Genomic DNA, 17,289 nt, shown 5'->3' with positions numbered 1-17,289 from the left:
GGCAAGGAAACCATTAACCAGAGAAGCGCCTCTGGGGGATCTGCAAAGATTCTCAACTCAGGTTTAAAAATCTGTTGTCAACCACCAATCTGGGCTTTATGAACAAGTATCAAGGATGTAGCGATTTAAAGAAAAAAAAAAGAAAGTATAATTTGCTGTTTGCCACAAGCCCTTCAGGGGACACAGTAAATGCTGGATGAAGGTGTTCTGGTCAGATGAGGTAAATATTAAACTTTTTGGCCTACATGCAAAACAATTTCTGTGGAGGAAAACAATCTCTGCACATTTTCCTATGACACATAGTGTTGGCTGCATCAATATGGATGTTTTTGTCTTCCCAGGAGCAGGAAAACTTGTCAGGGTTCATGAGAACATGACTTGGAACTAAATACAAAACCTGGAAAAAATAAGGGTGTGTTAATGGTTCAGTCAAAGTTCTTAATCTGTCAGTAACTGAAAACTGATATTCAGACTTTGACCATTCAGTCTGGATGAGATTGAGCTATTTTGTAAAAGAATGGGCATCGATTTCAGTTTTTAGATGTGGAAAGCTTGTATATACATAACGTCCAACTGTCATTACAGCCCAAGGTCATTCTACATATTGCTGACTCCATCGAGCTAAACATATGCATGCCACACTTTCCAGATTATGTTTATATACATTTTTGAAAGCCATTTATTATTGTCATTCTGCTTTACATTATGCACTAGTTTGTGTTGGTCCATCCTCTGAAATCTGCATGAAACAGATTGAGGCTTGCTGTTTGTAAGGGGGAACAAATGTGAAAAAGTTCAATGGGTATGAATACTTTTGCTCAGATTGTATATGCAGCACCTGTGGGACTGTCTGAATGCATTCACCTTCTGCCAAAGATTTACAGTTCCTGTTAGTGACAGTTTAACTGCCACGCACTGGTGCCAGAGCCCAGCTGCCACACACAGATCAGTATTTTAAATCTTTCACAGAAGCCACATCAATTCACTCCTCTTCTGCTCCTTAACTGCTAGCGCAAACTGCAAGCAGGTGATGTTCCCAAAACCTCTCATAATGAAGTTGTCCTGGAAAATCGAGTCTAATTTCAGAGTTCCTCTTGCTTATTTGAAGTCTCGGCCACATTAATTGTAGGGGATGTAGTGACGGTCTGTGGCTCAACCATTGATGCATATTTATCAAACCATCGTCTGCTATTTCATCACTCTCACACCAGCAACTGCTCAGTTCTGTTGGACTGTGGCGCTGCGCTATGAGGTGACCGACGCGCTGAGAGTCTGAGCGTGAGCTATGTTGTGTGTGATAAAGAAGACGGCGTGCTTCACATCTCACCACCTCAGCAACTAACCTCTCTGTCGTTGCATCGAAGCAGTGAAATCATTACCTAGTGCGTCATCGGCCTTTTGCACAGCAGTGCCCCAAAAATATGTCAGCCCAGTTTGTAACCACACACACCTACTAAAAGGACAAGTAATGCTCGGAGACATTTATAGATACACAGCACAGACACCAAGATTGCAACCAGACTGTGTGTGCAAACCTTTTCCTCTCTGGGCTGCTGAAACCATCCAACTCCCTGCAGTTGAACTTCCCTGTGTCTGCAATGGAGTCTCTGTGTCAGATCAAACAGCTCCCTCTGACGTGGAGAGGAGACAGATCGCGGAGCTGGAAGCCATTCAGTCTGACAGCTCGAACACGTTTGAATGGCAACACAGCCTGTGTCTACTCTTCCCTCGCTTGAGATCCCACACAAATATAGTAGCGCCACCGGAGAGAGGGAAGAGGGGGTGAGGAGAGCAGGGGAGCAGCAGCAGGAGGAGGAGGGGGGTATAGCAGTCTGTCAACTCGGAAAATAAGTTGTGAGGCTTCCCTCTCACACAAAGGCAAAGCCCCACAGCACAGACCTCTCTCAAAATGAAATCGCATGTGAGCTGAATATTAGGAAGTGTGCATGGCTTCCAGCAACCACCGGGCCCTTATAGCCAAGCCTGTAAACCACATTTTCACCAGCAGACAATGGCTCTTTGTGCATGTTGTGTGGCTGTCCCCCCTTGATCGAAGCCCTACACATTTGATTGAAACCGATGAGGAAAAAGTGTCAGTTTTAAAATGTTTGTTAATTATCAGGGACGATGTCAGTAGGGGTGAACAGGATGGTCTGCCCTTATTTAGCGCCACTGCAGGGGAGAACTTTGATGTGGCTGCTCGTGGAATGCTGTTGTTCATTCCTCTCTGCAACAAAAGCCACATGTTTTTACTTTTTCAGACTAGTCGCTGTTACTTTGAACTGTGAAGGAACATGGTCAGGTCTGCAACGCATGATGTGAAGAGCGACGACTGCATTGTATGTTCAAATGGCTTTAAAAGTTTTTCACCAACAAACAGTAGACTACTAGAACTTGTTTTATCATCTGGTTTTGTCTTATCTGTACATTTTATTAGGAATACAAGTCATTATAATCAATCTGTTCTGCTTATAGCATCCATATCTGCTTGCTCCCCCTTGTAGTACACTACTGTTACATCTATGTACTGCTTTTTCTCCTTAATCTAGGTAAGATGTTTATAAAATTGTTTTATAACAATTGTTTTATAACAATTTTATAAATTGTTATAAAATGTATATAACAATTTATAAATTGTTATATAATTTATAAATTATATAACAATAATTCATAAATTATTGTTATAAATAACAATAATTCAGCATTAACACAAGGAATGCCACCGTTTTTGGGTATGTCCTAAGCACCTCTATGCTTGGTGGCTTTTGAAGTACTTTGTAAAATTTTTCAATGGGTGTTTGATCACCTCCAGGCACTTTTTTCAACCACACTTTTTCCTTCCCCTAAACTTTCTATTGACGTACGCATACAGCACCGTCTTTTGAATAAGACTTTTTGTGGCTTACCCTAATTGCAGACGTGTCAGTGACTTTCTGCTGGAAAGCTATCAGTTCAGACGTCTTTCTCGTGATTGCGTCGGCCATGCCAGCAGTATTTATCTGATGGTAAGTTAATAGAACTTTTCAAGAAATGGGATTTTAGGTTTTCATCAATAATAATGGAATAAAAGCTTAAAATATATAACTGCAGTGTGTAACAAATCTATATAATGAAAGAGTTTTACTTTTTGTACTGAAACAGATTCTTGAAACAGACTGACTTTCGAAAGATGTTCAGACTGAGATGCACCATTTTTTTCTTTTCTCAAAGAAATTCATGAGATAAATATTTAATCTGAGATTCATTTTAATTTACTAAATTTGTTAACATTTATCTAAATGCATACAGTGGTTTTCAATAATTTATCTTTAAAGTCAATATTTGTATTTTTGCGATGTATTCGCATTTTTGAAGCTGAATATTTTGTATAGATTAGTGTCAAAATAACCAGTGAGTATGAAGGGAGCTGGGCAAACTGCTTTCATCAACACTGCTTTCTTTTCTTTTCTTTTTTTTGTTCCTGTATGATACCTCTGCTCCCATGAATTCAAGCATAGCAGTCTAAAAACACACAAGCACACAGCATGTATTGGTTTTTGACTTTTCTACTATTTTTATGTTCTTTCAACTTGTTCCATTGCTGCTCAGGCGTTCTTTCAGTGGGGTCGGTTCTGTCAGGTTCTGTCACAGTCATTCCTGAGCAAACAGACTTCAAAAACCTCATTCAGAAGGTCGCTCTTTCAGAGCTCCTTCTGACTCACTGCAGACTTCAACCAGATTGGAGCAGGAACCTGGTGCCGGTTTCCTGACAACTGTCCATGCCACTTTCCTCTGCAGACGTGAGACAACTCTTGGAAAGTATTCGACGGGCCCTCTGGGCTTCTCATCGCGAGGAAGCAGGGGTGTGGTGGCTCAAGTGGCTGCAAGTCAAGGAGCTCTGGAAATCCCTCAGACACATAATATTGCCATACCTTATTCAAGTACCGTTTGATCATTTGATGATTATAAAACTCATTAAAAGAATTAAAAGACATCGGTGTAGCTGTGGCAGAAGAGAGTCACAGCTGGGCTTGATTCCCACTTTAAGATTAAGCTAAACCAGTTGGAAGCCTTTGCGTCCCCTTGGATTTGTTTTAATCCTGAAAACCACCTGCGGGTCCAGAGTCACTGAATGCTTCCTCTCATCATCTTTACAGCTAATGAGCAGTGGCGTTGCCTCTGTACGAGGAGCAAAGCAGCCACATGGAGAACAAATATCAATGCAGGATTTTCCTCTTTTGACTCAGAGCCCGAGGCGTCCAGTGAGGCTCAGACTCTAATCCCCTGATTGCTGTGTTTAGGCCCGGCACGTCGCCGCTCCACGTCAAGGCAGCCACAGCTAACGACGAGCTAATGACACAACGATGACAAGCGGCGTTTGTAAACCCAATCAGTAGCTCTGGATATGGCTGCCTGGTGATTAGGTTAATCAAACCTCATGTACGGCATGAATGAGTGGCCCACTGTCTGCCTCTTACGTCATCACTATGATTAAAGGGGAAAAGCTGCATTCGAGTCAATGTGACACAAACTTTCTGCCAGGTTGGCTGTGTTAGCAGAACTAGTTGTCTTTCTAATGTTTTTTTATCAAATTCCAGAAAATAAGAGAACTGGATGTTCCTTGGCTAATAAAAGCATTTATGTGCTTCAGTTCTGAAGAGAGGGAGTCCAGCAAGATTTTAGAAGACAGCAAAAGCTTTGAAATGCTCATTTCAGTGCACAGATTTCAGCTGATTATTAGAGACGCTGCTGTTCAGTCACCCAGTGAGTAATTCTACTGGAGTAAGCCATTGGGAGGCCATATGTTAACCTGGACCAGCTATTAGGATGAACTCAGATGGCACTTAGAGCTGAAAGAAACGTCATACTCGTCATGATGACATGCACTTCTCCTCTCTGACTCAGCAATAGCAAGACTCCCACTCCTGTCTGTGTGCATGTGCCCCATATGTGGCAATTAAATCATGTTCATATGCCGTAAAACCTCTTGCATTCAAAATAATAGTGGTATGCATTAAGAGGTGAGTAAAACTCAACATTTTTATAATAGCTTTTATTTCCATGCACACAAATTTCCAAGGAACACTTCACGTCCTATTCCCAAGAAAAATTGGTTAAGTTTGTTAGCACTCTATAAAAGAGGCACCTCAAAAAACCAAAACTGTTTGATTTTTTTTTTATATATATAAACTCAAATATTCTTTCATAATATGATAAAAAAAATGCCGTGTAACATATAACACATATTTTTTTGTGTGTAACATCTGTTTGGGGTTTGTACAACCATGTTTGATTATTGGATTAAGGTCCTTGGATTGAGCTGGCCAGTCCATAAAGTTAACCAAGGTGCTACTGGAGTGCTGGGGCAGTTGGGGTTGTCATGTCATTGAAGTACTCAAAACATGACAACAGGATTTCCTCTTCAGCATAAGACAACATGACCTCCTAAAGTATTTTTGTTGTATTTAAACTGATCCAGGATCCCCGGTTTGTCGTAAATTGGTACAACAGATTATGAGAAATAGCCCCACACTTAATCCCAAGTATTCATATATTTGCAAATTTAAACTTAAATCATCTATTATGTTTCAGTTAATCCAAGTTGGAGTAATGGAGGCACCAATTTATAAGTTTATAACATCTTCTAAGTTAACCAAAATGTTTCTTCTGACTAGAAAAAAATACTAATGGAACAGTCCAGCCAGACTCCTATGAATTATGAGAATTTTTTGTTAACTACTAATAAATTTATAACATTTAAGGTTAGAACATGACATCAGACCAACAAAAATACATTTTAATGTATAAATGTGGGCTTATTCAACTTAATGCAGTTGAATGAAAAATAACTTTAGTTTTTTAAATCTGTCAGGGTATGAATAATATCTAGACATCTAATTTCTATCAAAACAGGCGTGTGATCTGGTAAGTGATGTCAGTCGGCTGTTTTTTTTGTTTTTTTTTTAACACAACTGTACATCTGTGCTTGTGACTGCTGCGTCCGTGAGAAAAGCAGACGGAGTGACCTCGCTGTAGACAGACGATACAGAAGGAGCGCAGGGCCACTTCTGCTTAGGGGGAATCCCTGGCATGGTGTTTCCTACTGAGCCGATACAGAAGTGAGGCACTGCGCAGAAAATACGAGTCCTCTGAAGTTTACTTCAGGGCAAAAAAAACAACAACCTGCGATCAGTCTGCAAACTCCACAGAAAGCTGCTGTTGTACGACACAAAATAAATGAGAGACATAGAATTAGCATTTAAACAGGAAGTAGATTTGAATTAAAACAGCTAAATTAAAACTGTTTATTATTCAGAGGGTTGTATGGGACTTCCTGTAATGGTGCATTTAAGATGCTGCATCTGGCCACAAAACATACTTTGACACGTAGCCTTATATATTAAGGTTAACCGTCATTTTCGCTCTTCAGTTTCTGCGTATGCTGGAAAATTTTGATCACATGCATCAAACAGGGCTGACTTTCCACCTGTTTGGATCAGCAAAGTCAGCAAGCTAAAAGCAATACAAGGCTGTCTTTCAGCTGTAACTTCAACACTTTCCACCACTTCAGACTAACTCTGCGATTTTCTTTCAGTCGTAACATAAATGAGAATGATCAAATTTACCCAAAAGGAAGGAACAATTAGGTGGCCCATTAGTGACGCAGTTAGGAGCTCTGACGGTTATTTGTTCCCCCTGATGAGTAGTTGAACAGAGAACTGAAATCCCATTTTTGAAACGCTAGCTCCACAAAACAACAAGAAAAAACAAATCATAAAAAAAATTAATTCTCTGCAGTGAAAATTATGTTTGAAGAGACAGGAGAACGCCACCCCTACCCAAAAAAACAAAACAAAAACATGTTTTATTGGAGCATCAACAATGTATGTAAACAAGTTGAGAAAAAAAATTCTGGGAAAATGCAGAATCAGAGAACATCTTGTATCCTGCAAAGCCTTGCATCCTATCATTATCTGCATTTTTCCTCCTCCGTAATTAGGTTCTTTCTTTATTGCTTATGGGAAGAAAGATCGACTATAAGGATGTTTTGAGCATGATTAAAGTTAGTCATAATGAAGTGAAGATTCACTGCGAAAGGATGTGAAAAACATGATTTTTTAATTCTTTGATGGTGCCTTTAGATCTTAGCTAAATTTTCACACATGATAAATTCCCATTACCCTTGTCTACAGTCAAAGACATAAATGATGTTGCTGTCTGCTATGTTTCAGAGCATGTGGGATCTCCATAAGTTGAAGTCAATTTTTGTGCTAAGGACCAGACCCATGCCTGCCCATTAAAGTAATTTGTGGGTTAGGATGCAGCTGTAATGTTAAAAACTAAAGTGCAAAGCAGTCGAGGTCGCTCTTGGTCATGTTTTGATTTTCCACCTTCTTGCAGCAGCAGAATTCATGTTAACAATGCAGGGAGGAGTCTAAACAAAACTTTTCTTTCTTCTTCTGAGTCACCCCCCGAAAAAACAAAGCAAACCTGTGATGAACCTTTAAATTGTTTGACTTATTTTCATCTCGGCTGGAAATTGCCAGCGTATTGAATTTGGTTGCGACATAATTTTAGGTCGATGCATAAATTAGCTCACAATGATGCGTGTGTTTTTGCTATGGCCCTGGCTTTACCGCTTTATAGGCCCTGAGACCGTCCTGTGGTTTAGGGCGTAGGTTTGAAACAAAATGGAAAAGAAAATTAGGAAATCAAGATAGTGGCTTTACTTGAAATTAGTCATCTTTGATGGAAACCAAATGTATTTAAGCTAGTTTTTGGTATAAAACCCAATCGGGTAATGTGTGAAGCACAAGCACAAATATGTTTTGCAATTATTTTAAAAAAAATCTCATTTAAATATACAGTGTCTTGTAAAATTATTCATACTTCATAAAGTTTTGTTTTTTTTCAGGAAGACATCAGTCTCAGGTTTTATGCTAGGATTTCCTTACACTTAGGTTGTTTTCGCAACTGATAGTCCAATAAACTTGGTTTGATTAAGGACCAATATTACAACATTTGTTAGATTTTCAGCTGTTTTGCTTTCACACGAACTAACCAAACACTTTGAAAAACATGTTCCTCCACCATCTCAACCGCCTGTAGGGCGCTGTGCCAAGATCTACTGAAGGAAACAACACAAAAACATTTGTAGAAGACATGAACGCAACTTCCTTCTTCAAAATGTATATAAAAATGGAGTGGCGTCAGAGTTTAGAGGTTGTAGGATTTCACTTTTGTCATTGGTGAAAGACCACAAGCTACTTTCCCCTCTAGTGTTAGGCTTGCATCGCACATTGGTTTTGGTTGTATTTACCCAGAATGCCCTGCGCTATTGTTCACTTCCTGCTTTTGGAGTGGTCTGTCAGAGTCTTATTGCACATTCACACCTCCACAAACCAACTTTCTATGCAAACTTACTACAGTTTGATCAAAGCAGACTAAAGAGGACTGGTGTGAATGCACCCATAGACCTCAGTCCTCACATTAACTCTGACTAGCTTTCTGTCTTGCTGAAGAAAAGCTCCCCGCAGCATAATACTTTCACCACTGTTCCCATTGGAAACAATGTGGGCAGAGTGCAAGATTTTATGGTTATATTTGAACATTTGAAGATTTTTTATGCCTCTTTGACTTAAAATGTGAATAAAATTTGTGAATGTTTGTGGAGATAGTTCAAGGAGTGTGAATACTTTTGCATTTGTATTTTCCTCCAAAACAAAATTTCCTGAAACTTAAAGAAGCAGATCTAGATCATTATTTTCATCATTCTATACTTTTCTGCAGAAAAATAAGTTATTTTTGTTGATTAATGTGGATGTCCAGTCCAATGTGACCACAGCAGGTCAGTGCTTAATAAGTCCCGACGTTAGCTTCACACTGGTTCTTCTCTGGATTTCTGCAGCTCCACTGTACATTGCAGCAAGATTATCCCCCCCACATCTCCACTAAGGTGTGCGCTTGTTGAAATAAGCAGCTCAACCTTTCAGAGCAAGTCTTTTAATCAAAAGAAACATTATGAAGCCAATTCATTCTATCAGATCGGCAGCAGAAGAATTTGGGCAGTGTGGTCGCTCGCCGACCACCAGAAAATTATATTTACAACAACACTCTAACCTTGACCGGCGCAGGATGGAGCTCGACGCTTTGAGCCAAAATCGGGCGGATCGGGCCAGGCTTTGGGATCAGTCGACCACATAATCAGTGCACCCCTCTACCTCGAAGCCATCACACTTGCAAACCCCTAAAAGTGTTTCCTATAAAGTTGTGTTGACAGGAGGTGGAAGCAGCGAGACGGACTGGAAAGTAAATAAGTACCCAGAAATACGTTTACAGCCCTAATCAAGTCCAGAACCTTCTTTCTATCCCATATGGCTTCAGAGTTTTATAAATATATATTATATTCTACTAAATTGGAGACAGGGTTTCGCTGCTCTGTGGTCGTCATGAGCTTTCTATTATTTGCTTTCGCTTTAAAATATTGAAACTCTTTATATCTGGTTACAGCTTTCAGCCTGCTACGCCAGTCTTTTCATACTCGGGCCTCTCACTCAGCGGGGCTTTGAATGGACTCTAATCAGGCATGTTAATTCAACAGAAAAGAACAAAATCTTCTCCATATGACTTGGTAATAAATTCAGCAGAAGCAAGGTATGTGATCCAGCAAATTTTAAGGCATCTCTTTTGATGGAGCTACTGTACAGGGGCTTTTTTTTTTTTTTTTTACTTAAGTAAGTCGCTGAAAACAGCATTTGAGTCTTTTATCTCTGGTGAGAGAGATTCTTTCTGGTGAGGATGAAATGCTGCCTTCTCTGCATTTGTGGAGCAAAATCTTCGAAAATAACCTCGCTGCTACTGTGCTGAGGATTTCTCTCACTGAAATTCTCACTTCCATTCATTCAGCACAATAAGCCAAACACATAAAAATCCTTCTACTCTAATAAACTCAAGACCTTTTTTTAGTCTGCCACAAAAGGAAGCTGGCTCCAGAGCGCGTACCAAGAATAAAAACAGCCTGCAGGGGGAACACAGCGGCCCTTCCAAGCAGATGGAAATGAGGTGACAGAAAACGAGCCAAGGATATGACCCTCCACAGAGGCCCAATCTCTGCTGCTAACAAACCAGGTTTTCCACCTGATGTAAATACTCCCAAACTAACCACAACTATAAATGTTACGACTCATTTTTCTTTCTATGGAGCCTGCGTCTTTATTTATTTAATTTCTTTCCAGAAACGCTGCTCTGCTTGAATTGTGTGAGGGTTAGCAGGTGTAGCCTCATTGTGGTTGTTATCAGTGAAGTGCAGCAGGTCCATGAGTCTGCATCAGATTAACACCTCGGTGAGGCGCAAGTATGTATGTCTCCTTCTGTTTCTCACAACGCGCTAACTGTCAGACTTTTAGCTTTTTCTTGTGCTCAACAGAGTTAAACGGCACGAGAAAAGCACTGTCTGTTCCCTTGTGTGTATGCGTGTGTGTGTTGTGCATTTTTATTTGTGTGTAGTTGTGTGTGTCTCCCTGAGCTTTCAGCAGAGGACTGAGGTTTCTGAGGTGAGGCGTCCTCTAGCTTCTCACGCGAAGTGCATCTGATGTTGCACATCACACGCTTAGATGTGTGCACTGTGAAACAGGTTGTGATATATAAAAGAATTACCAAAATAACACTGGAACAGTGATCGTTGTTTTTGTGCTGATAAAATTGATGCTTAATTTTCCCTTTTAGATTTGTTCTTTTTTTGGCTTTTTTGAAATTTGAAAGATACCGCTACATGAGTTCTTGGTTTGTGCTTCCTGACTTCTGAGGAGCTGAAAACAGCGTTTCCATGAGCTTGATTTTTCTAAAACTGCTTCTATGCGCTTCAGTTTGAACCTAAAAAGGTCTAATTCCTTTGCATGTGTGGCACACCATTCTGAGTTGTGTTGCTTGCATGTGGTAGCCCCAATTTAAATGCTCTCAGACTGAAGTGGATGATTTAACATCTTTTTGCCTTTTTGAGTTCAGTTTCAGTCCCCTGGCTGCATGGATTTTAAAATAAAATTGCACATTCGCTATTGATTTTGGTCGCTGTTTTGAGTGCCCTGGCTCTTGTTTCCCTTTTTGACCCGCTGTCTCCAATCCTGCCTTACATCTCGAAATCAAAATCAGATCCCCGCGAACAAAAGCGTGGTAGACAGCACGCATGAAACCTGACATTGGTGGTGCGCTGATCTGATGAAGAAGGGCACAGATCCAACAGTTATAAAGGAGTAGAGGATGGGTGGTAGAAGGGGGGTGACTTGGAGCCGTGTCATGAGAAAACTATAAATGCCTGCAGAAGCTGCGAGAACACTGGAATATCATCTTCTGTCACTGAGAGGATATCAGAGGATTGTTCTCACGTGAGGCACAGATGGGGATTCTGACTGCGTGTATGTGTGAGGCTCCAGAGATTTTTAAGATAAACTCTGCAAACAATTATGAAGTGGTAGTGCTTCTCCTGTGGCTGTCTCTAATTAACACTGCTACAAGGCCTTAATTGGGAATGGAGCTTTTTTTTTATCCTCTGCTGTCTTTCTGTGGCTGGAAATGACTGAAGCCTCCAGCATAGATTAACAACTGAAGTGTCAACAATGCCCAGCATTTATTTTTCTTGACATTTGGCACAGCCTTGCCATCTTTCTCCTCTTCTTCTCATTGTTGTTTGTGAGCAAAAGCTGTCTGATTGCAAATGCCATGGTAACAAATGGTTTCTTCATTAAGGACAGCCAAGTGCACTCACCTCACCGCAAAGACCAAAAGTACCTCCTGGAAGTAAGGCACTAATATGTTTTTCTTTTTCTTTCCTTTCCCTACTCGCTCTTTCATTGCATTGCCGTGTTCCAGTAAGGCAGCCAGTCACATGGAGCCTCTGAGCTCGTATTCTCGCAGAGAGTTTCACTTGATAATGAATGTCTGTGGTGAGAATCCCATTATGGAGCTACTCGATCAAGCCTACAGAAAACACAGAAGCTGAGAGGCCTTTATGGAACCATATCAGTCAAGTGCAAACCAGATCCTCTTTTTTTTTTTTTTTTGCTATAATCCGTCTCAGCACATTTGAGCAGTACGAGAAAAAAAAAGAACAAGGACATGGATCAACTGTCTAAACAAATAGAAAGTGGGTTAGATGTGAGGGTGGGCTAGGGGCTCACCTCTAAGTAGACTGCTGCTGTAGTTGGAGAAGGAGTCAAAGATGCTGTTGGATGCCATGACAGGACAGGACCGTGTCTCCAGTCTCCACCAACCTTTGGAAAGAGAGGACAAAAGCAGAATTAAAACACAGAGTGAAACAGACGAGCACGGGAAGGAAGGCGAGCCTAAGAGGGCAAGAACTCCTGGAGCTCTGTTTGCAACCAAGAATCTTTGGGTTTTCTGACTACCACAGGAATCCCAAGCCACAAGCTTGCAGAGAGAGCAGCAGCATGTGCTAGCAGCTGCATCAGAACGTGTTTGAGCGAGAAATGGAGGAGAAAGAAGTAGCACTGAATCTGAATGGCACTGGCGGTGCCAGAGTTCTCAGGTGTCCAGGTGTAGGAGGTGGACTCACCAGGGCTGGAGATGAGAGAAGGCGGGGGCCCACGTAACAGAGCCCGGCTTGGCGGTCTGTCACTCAGCAGGCCGACACTCCGAGGTTAACCCGCTTGTCTGACAGCGTGGTCTGCCACTTTTCTTTCTCTTCCTCGGCAGCGGTGGCCTGACTGGAGCTTCAGTGCTAGTAAAAGGCTACAAGCCACAGTCTCTCTGCATCCTCCTCGCCATCCTCCACACAGAGAGACAGACACACTCCCCTCCGTGAGTGGTGGAGCCCACGTCACATGTCACATGAGGTCACCGGGCCTCTCCCTCCCACCCTCTCCCTCCCTTCTTCTTCTTCTTCTCCTGCTGTCTTTTGGCTTTTTTTTCAGTTTTTTTTTCTGTTTCATCCTGTACTTTCCACGCTTCGCAGACTTCCAGTACTTACTCTCACTTTTCGTTGGTCGTCCGAAGTTTTGGAAACATTTTATTTTCCTTTGAGCTCAAACCACACAGGGGCCTTCGCCGCTGTTGAATGTCCAAGGCTCTAAAGTAATTGTAGATGAACCAGTGAAGCAGTAAAATGTTAAAAGCTCAACACAGCAGAGATGAGAGGCATGAAATTGAAAGAAGCAGCTTTCTGAGACTAATCTGAGCTACCCTGAACTTGTTGCTGTTGACAGTGTACGCATGTCCTGTGCTAGTTTTATTGTCTGTTTGTCTGACTCACTGCACATCTGTGTTAGTAAGAACCGGTGGTTTTGGGCCCGCAAAACCTCCACCCTCACTTACCACTTGATAGTATCATAATCTTAGTCTCATCAGAAGCAGCTCTGCCTGTGCCTGGGTCTTTCCCCCTTTCTCTGAACAGTTACCTTCCAATTTTCTCTTTTTCATTTGTTTTCAGCTAGTTTGCCTCGATTGACTTTTACATGTCAGCATAAACCCAGTTAATGCAAAGTTCACATGGATTTGCGTAAAAAAAAAAAGTTTGCGTTTCCTTGATGCCTTTTTTCTAAACTTCCTTTTGCAAGTATTGAAGTATTTGAGGCCCACTGTAGCGTCTCACTTTACAGGTTAGCTCACTTTACAGTGAGCTAACCTGATTGTGGTTTTCACACTTTTTCATTTTCCAAATAGAATTTAAGAATTTGAAAAGTGCTTCACTGAAGACTTGGACTGCCAGCCTGTCTGCAGCTGAGATACAAACATCATTACTTTTACAATTATTATTATTCTCATGCCAGTGACAACCAAAGTTTCCCAAGATGCATTGAAAAAAAGTCAGCTTAAGTCAACCAAATTAAGTGAGACGCATTTCAGGGTGTAGAGACTGGGGATGGTTGGGAGCAGACGGCTCCACTGTCTCTGTTAATAGTTTAAATGCACAATTAAAATATTGTGGTGAGCTGGGGGCTCACCCTAGACAGAGATTGGGGAAGTTTCATTTTGCAGCTTCATGCAGAATTTCTCCCTGAACACATTTTGTCTGAGTTCATGTGGCAATTATCATTAGCTCATCCATTCAGTTGCAGCTTCTCTAATTTAGCAAGAAGGTAACTTAAGTGTAAATTAAACTCCTAATCTAATGGAAAGAGACGGAGCAATCCAACCAAACAGGCACCACTCTGGGAATGATACTTTCTGAAAAATTTGACTTTTTTACTTCAACTATATCTATTTTATTGGACATTTCTGTGATAAATGAACACAAATAAGCACAAAACTCTGACACAGAAAGAAAATAGTGTACTGTTTTTTTGATTTTTTTTTTTTTTACCATTCTTTACTACAAAGCATCTGAGATATGTCATATGTTTATATTTAGTAGAACCAACTTTTGCTTACAGTCTAAGGTAAATTTCTTGTATTTACCTCAAATATCTCTTTGCATTCACCATGACTGGATTCATTATTTGCACCTGCTGAAAAAAAGCGTCTCAGTTTAGGGTTATGACTCTCATAGCAAATTATCCATGTAGAGCAAAATGTTTGAAGTCTTATCTGACCAGAGCGTCTACTACCAGAGGTTTGCCTCCTGAACGCTCTATAAAACATAAAATTATGTCATTTATTGGATTTTTTTCTTACAACAATTTTGTTTTTCTTGCGATTTACAATAAAGTCTAGACTTATGGAGAGTATGGCTAATTATTGTTCTACTGACAGACTCTTCCTCCTGAACTGTGGATCTTTGGTGTTTGATGTCTGAATGCAGTTTGTGTGGATTTTATTCAGGGATATCAGATTAAAGGTATCTCCGTGTGAACTCTTTACTGTGTGGATGAGGGGTAGTTGCATCACATAAACTCCTAATCAAAAACATTGAAGTTAGCGAAATAAAAAAGGCTCCAAAGGGTGTGATTAATTTTGCAGTGTACTATAAGCTTTTTAAATCCTTTTACAGCTTCTTCACTTTGCCTTGTTTTGCAAGGCATAAAAATTCAATGTTTACTTGCGAACACTATATTTTGTTAAAAATATCAGTAGCAAAATGAAAATTCTTCTAAAGATTTGACTTGCAGTATCCCGATATTAAGCCATTAAAGAAAAAAGCCATTTACTTAAGGATTTCCTCACGAGTTATTTGGTAACAGTCCGATTGCTCAACATTAACACAGAAATTATGGCTGTGCGGGGCGACAAACATGCTCCCAGAGTTACTTTCATTTTGCTGTGTGAAGCCGACTCTCCTCCTAAACTACACATATGTACGTGTGTGCGTGTCTGGGTGGATGTCTGTTTGTGTGAGAGCTCTCAAATCACTGGCATTTGCAGACCTGTGGTCTCCACACTTCCCTTCTCCTTTCTCCTGTCTCTTAGTGACACGGTGACCACGTCTGGCTGTGGGACAACAGACCCAAACCACCGTCTGGTCACTCATGTGACCCAGTGCTTTCCCTAGAAACCTGTATGTGTGCAGATACATAGGTTTTTCGGTTCTGTTTCCCCTGCCATTGTGTATGGACTTGGGTCCGCATTGCACTCTGCTAATTGTTGGACAGAAGCTTTGTTTGCGTGTATATGTATGCCATGTGTAAATCCATGTGTGTGTTGGAGAACGAGAGAGAAAGAGGCGAGAGCTCACTCTTCTTCCTGGTAGCCCGCACTGCCCTGTAAATGAGCAGTTGCCGTTGAGTTAGGCGGCAACGCGGGCTAAATGACACGGCGCGTCAGCGAGTGTGGCCGAACGCTGAGGCCACAGCCGCGGCCCCAGGGCTTTTATCAGTCCGTCCACGAGGCCGCTACGGGCCTCTGACTTAACCTCACACATAGCGAGGCTTCCTTTTCTAACACCTCTGCTGCCTCTTGACATGGCCTCGTCCCATGGCCTGCCAGCCTGGGGACAGATTACAGCTCGGAGAAACAGAGGGCAGACGGAGCTCCTTGTGAGGCCAGAGTCAGGGATTTTAACCTCAGGCAGTCTTTAAAACCATCTGCAAGTTTATTTTACGACCAAAAATACTAAACATGAAGAAAATGCTCAAGAGAAGCCAGCATGTTTTTGTTTTTATGAATTTGTACAACTAAGACAGGCTATTTAGTATTAGTTTTCATCTAAAGGTTCTCAAAAGTACTCTCGTCCTGGGAACATTCCAGGTTTCTTCTTCTATTGTGACACATCCTGTATTATTAGAGTGAAAAACAGGCATAAAAAAATGTAAAGAAGAAGCTAAAAAATGCACAAAACCACATCCTTGAAATTAAACTTCATTAGCCCTCCTGCGGTCTTAGCGCGAAGCTCAGGAGGAGAGCGGAAAATGTCATGGTTGGACAGTGGAGATGCAGAGGGTTGTCCCGTCAGACCGTCAATTTCCGAAAACACACACACAAAAAACTCAGAAAAGCGCACATGGGGTCAGTGTGACCCCCGCCAGGCTGCGCACAAAGTAAGACATTTGTGGGGTCTAAATGATCCCTTCTCTTAAGACTGTGGGAGGATTAAAGCACATCTTGATTTAATGTCAACTTTTGGTTTTCTTTGAGGACATCTCCTGTCCTCGGCCATCCCCTTGAAATGACTGCATATATTTTCTGTCAGGCTTGTTTCTTGAGCCGCCATCCCAAAGCTTTGCTCGTCTTCAGGTGAAGTCATTATTTAGTTGTACTACTAGTATTTCTGAATGCTGAAAAGTAAATCCTTCTTCACATTCAGCTTCCTTAGCGTCTACTGAAAGATTTGGGTCAAAACTGACTGAATTTGGTCATGCTTTCAACCATCTTGATAAAAACCCTAGTTCAATCCGAAGAAATGTGGCCACTGAGCCTGAGGGTGCCACCACCATGTTTCACAGTGGGAATGAGGGGCTTTTTTGGTTGGTGTTTTATCTACAAAGCTTTTACAATCGTAAATCAAAAGTTCCCATTTATTTACTTCTGACTGTTTTCCTGGAAGGCTTTTCTTGAAAAAAAGTCCTGCAACCCTACTTGTTAATACAGTTATATGAAAAACGCAGCAGAATGTCATCGCATGAACCCAAATAACCCCATGTTCCCTGACCAATTTTTATCTGTTGTGATCTACTTGTTTGGGTTTTTATTTTTATTTACTTTTTTGGTTTTTTGCTCTATTTAGTTTCCCTTCAATTACTGATAATGTATTTAATGCACCACAGCACATATTATTGTTCATATATAATACTTTGGTTTTTTTTTTTTTTGGCCCCCTCTACCAAATAATACATTTTCAAAGTGATACTTTGATGCTTAATAACCATTTGGAAAATTAAACTATCAGGTATCTGGTTACAGAATTTTTTTTTTTTTTTTTTTGTT

General features: G+C 40.9%; 1 protein-coding gene across 1 annotated transcript in view; it reads right to left on the bottom strand.

Annotated features, from left to right (window-relative positions):
* runx3 (RUNX family transcription factor 3) overlaps positions 1-12,773 on the bottom strand; it is a 56,404-nt gene extending 43,631 nt beyond the window's left edge. Inside the window, exons 1-2 of the mRNA XM_032546999.1 lie at positions 12,548-12,773; positions 12,153-12,245 (exon numbers count right to left, since the gene is read on the bottom strand). Coding sequence (XP_032402890.1) covers positions 12,153-12,210 — 58 coding nt within the window. The 5' untranslated portion in view covers positions 12,211-12,245; positions 12,548-12,773. The remainder of the gene's footprint in view (positions 1-12,152; positions 12,246-12,547) is intronic.
* Between the last annotated feature and the right edge of the window lie 4,516 nt (positions 12,774-17,289).

The sequence above is a fragment of the Xiphophorus hellerii genome, chromosome 19 (genome assembly GCF_003331165.1).
Source record: "Xiphophorus hellerii strain 12219 chromosome 19, Xiphophorus_hellerii-4.1, whole genome shotgun sequence".
Classification (NCBI taxonomy): Eukaryota; Metazoa; Chordata; class Actinopteri; order Cyprinodontiformes; family Poeciliidae; genus Xiphophorus; species Xiphophorus hellerii.
The sequence above is the reverse complement of the archived record's forward strand: the minus strand, read 5'-3'. Positions and strand labels throughout refer to the sequence as shown.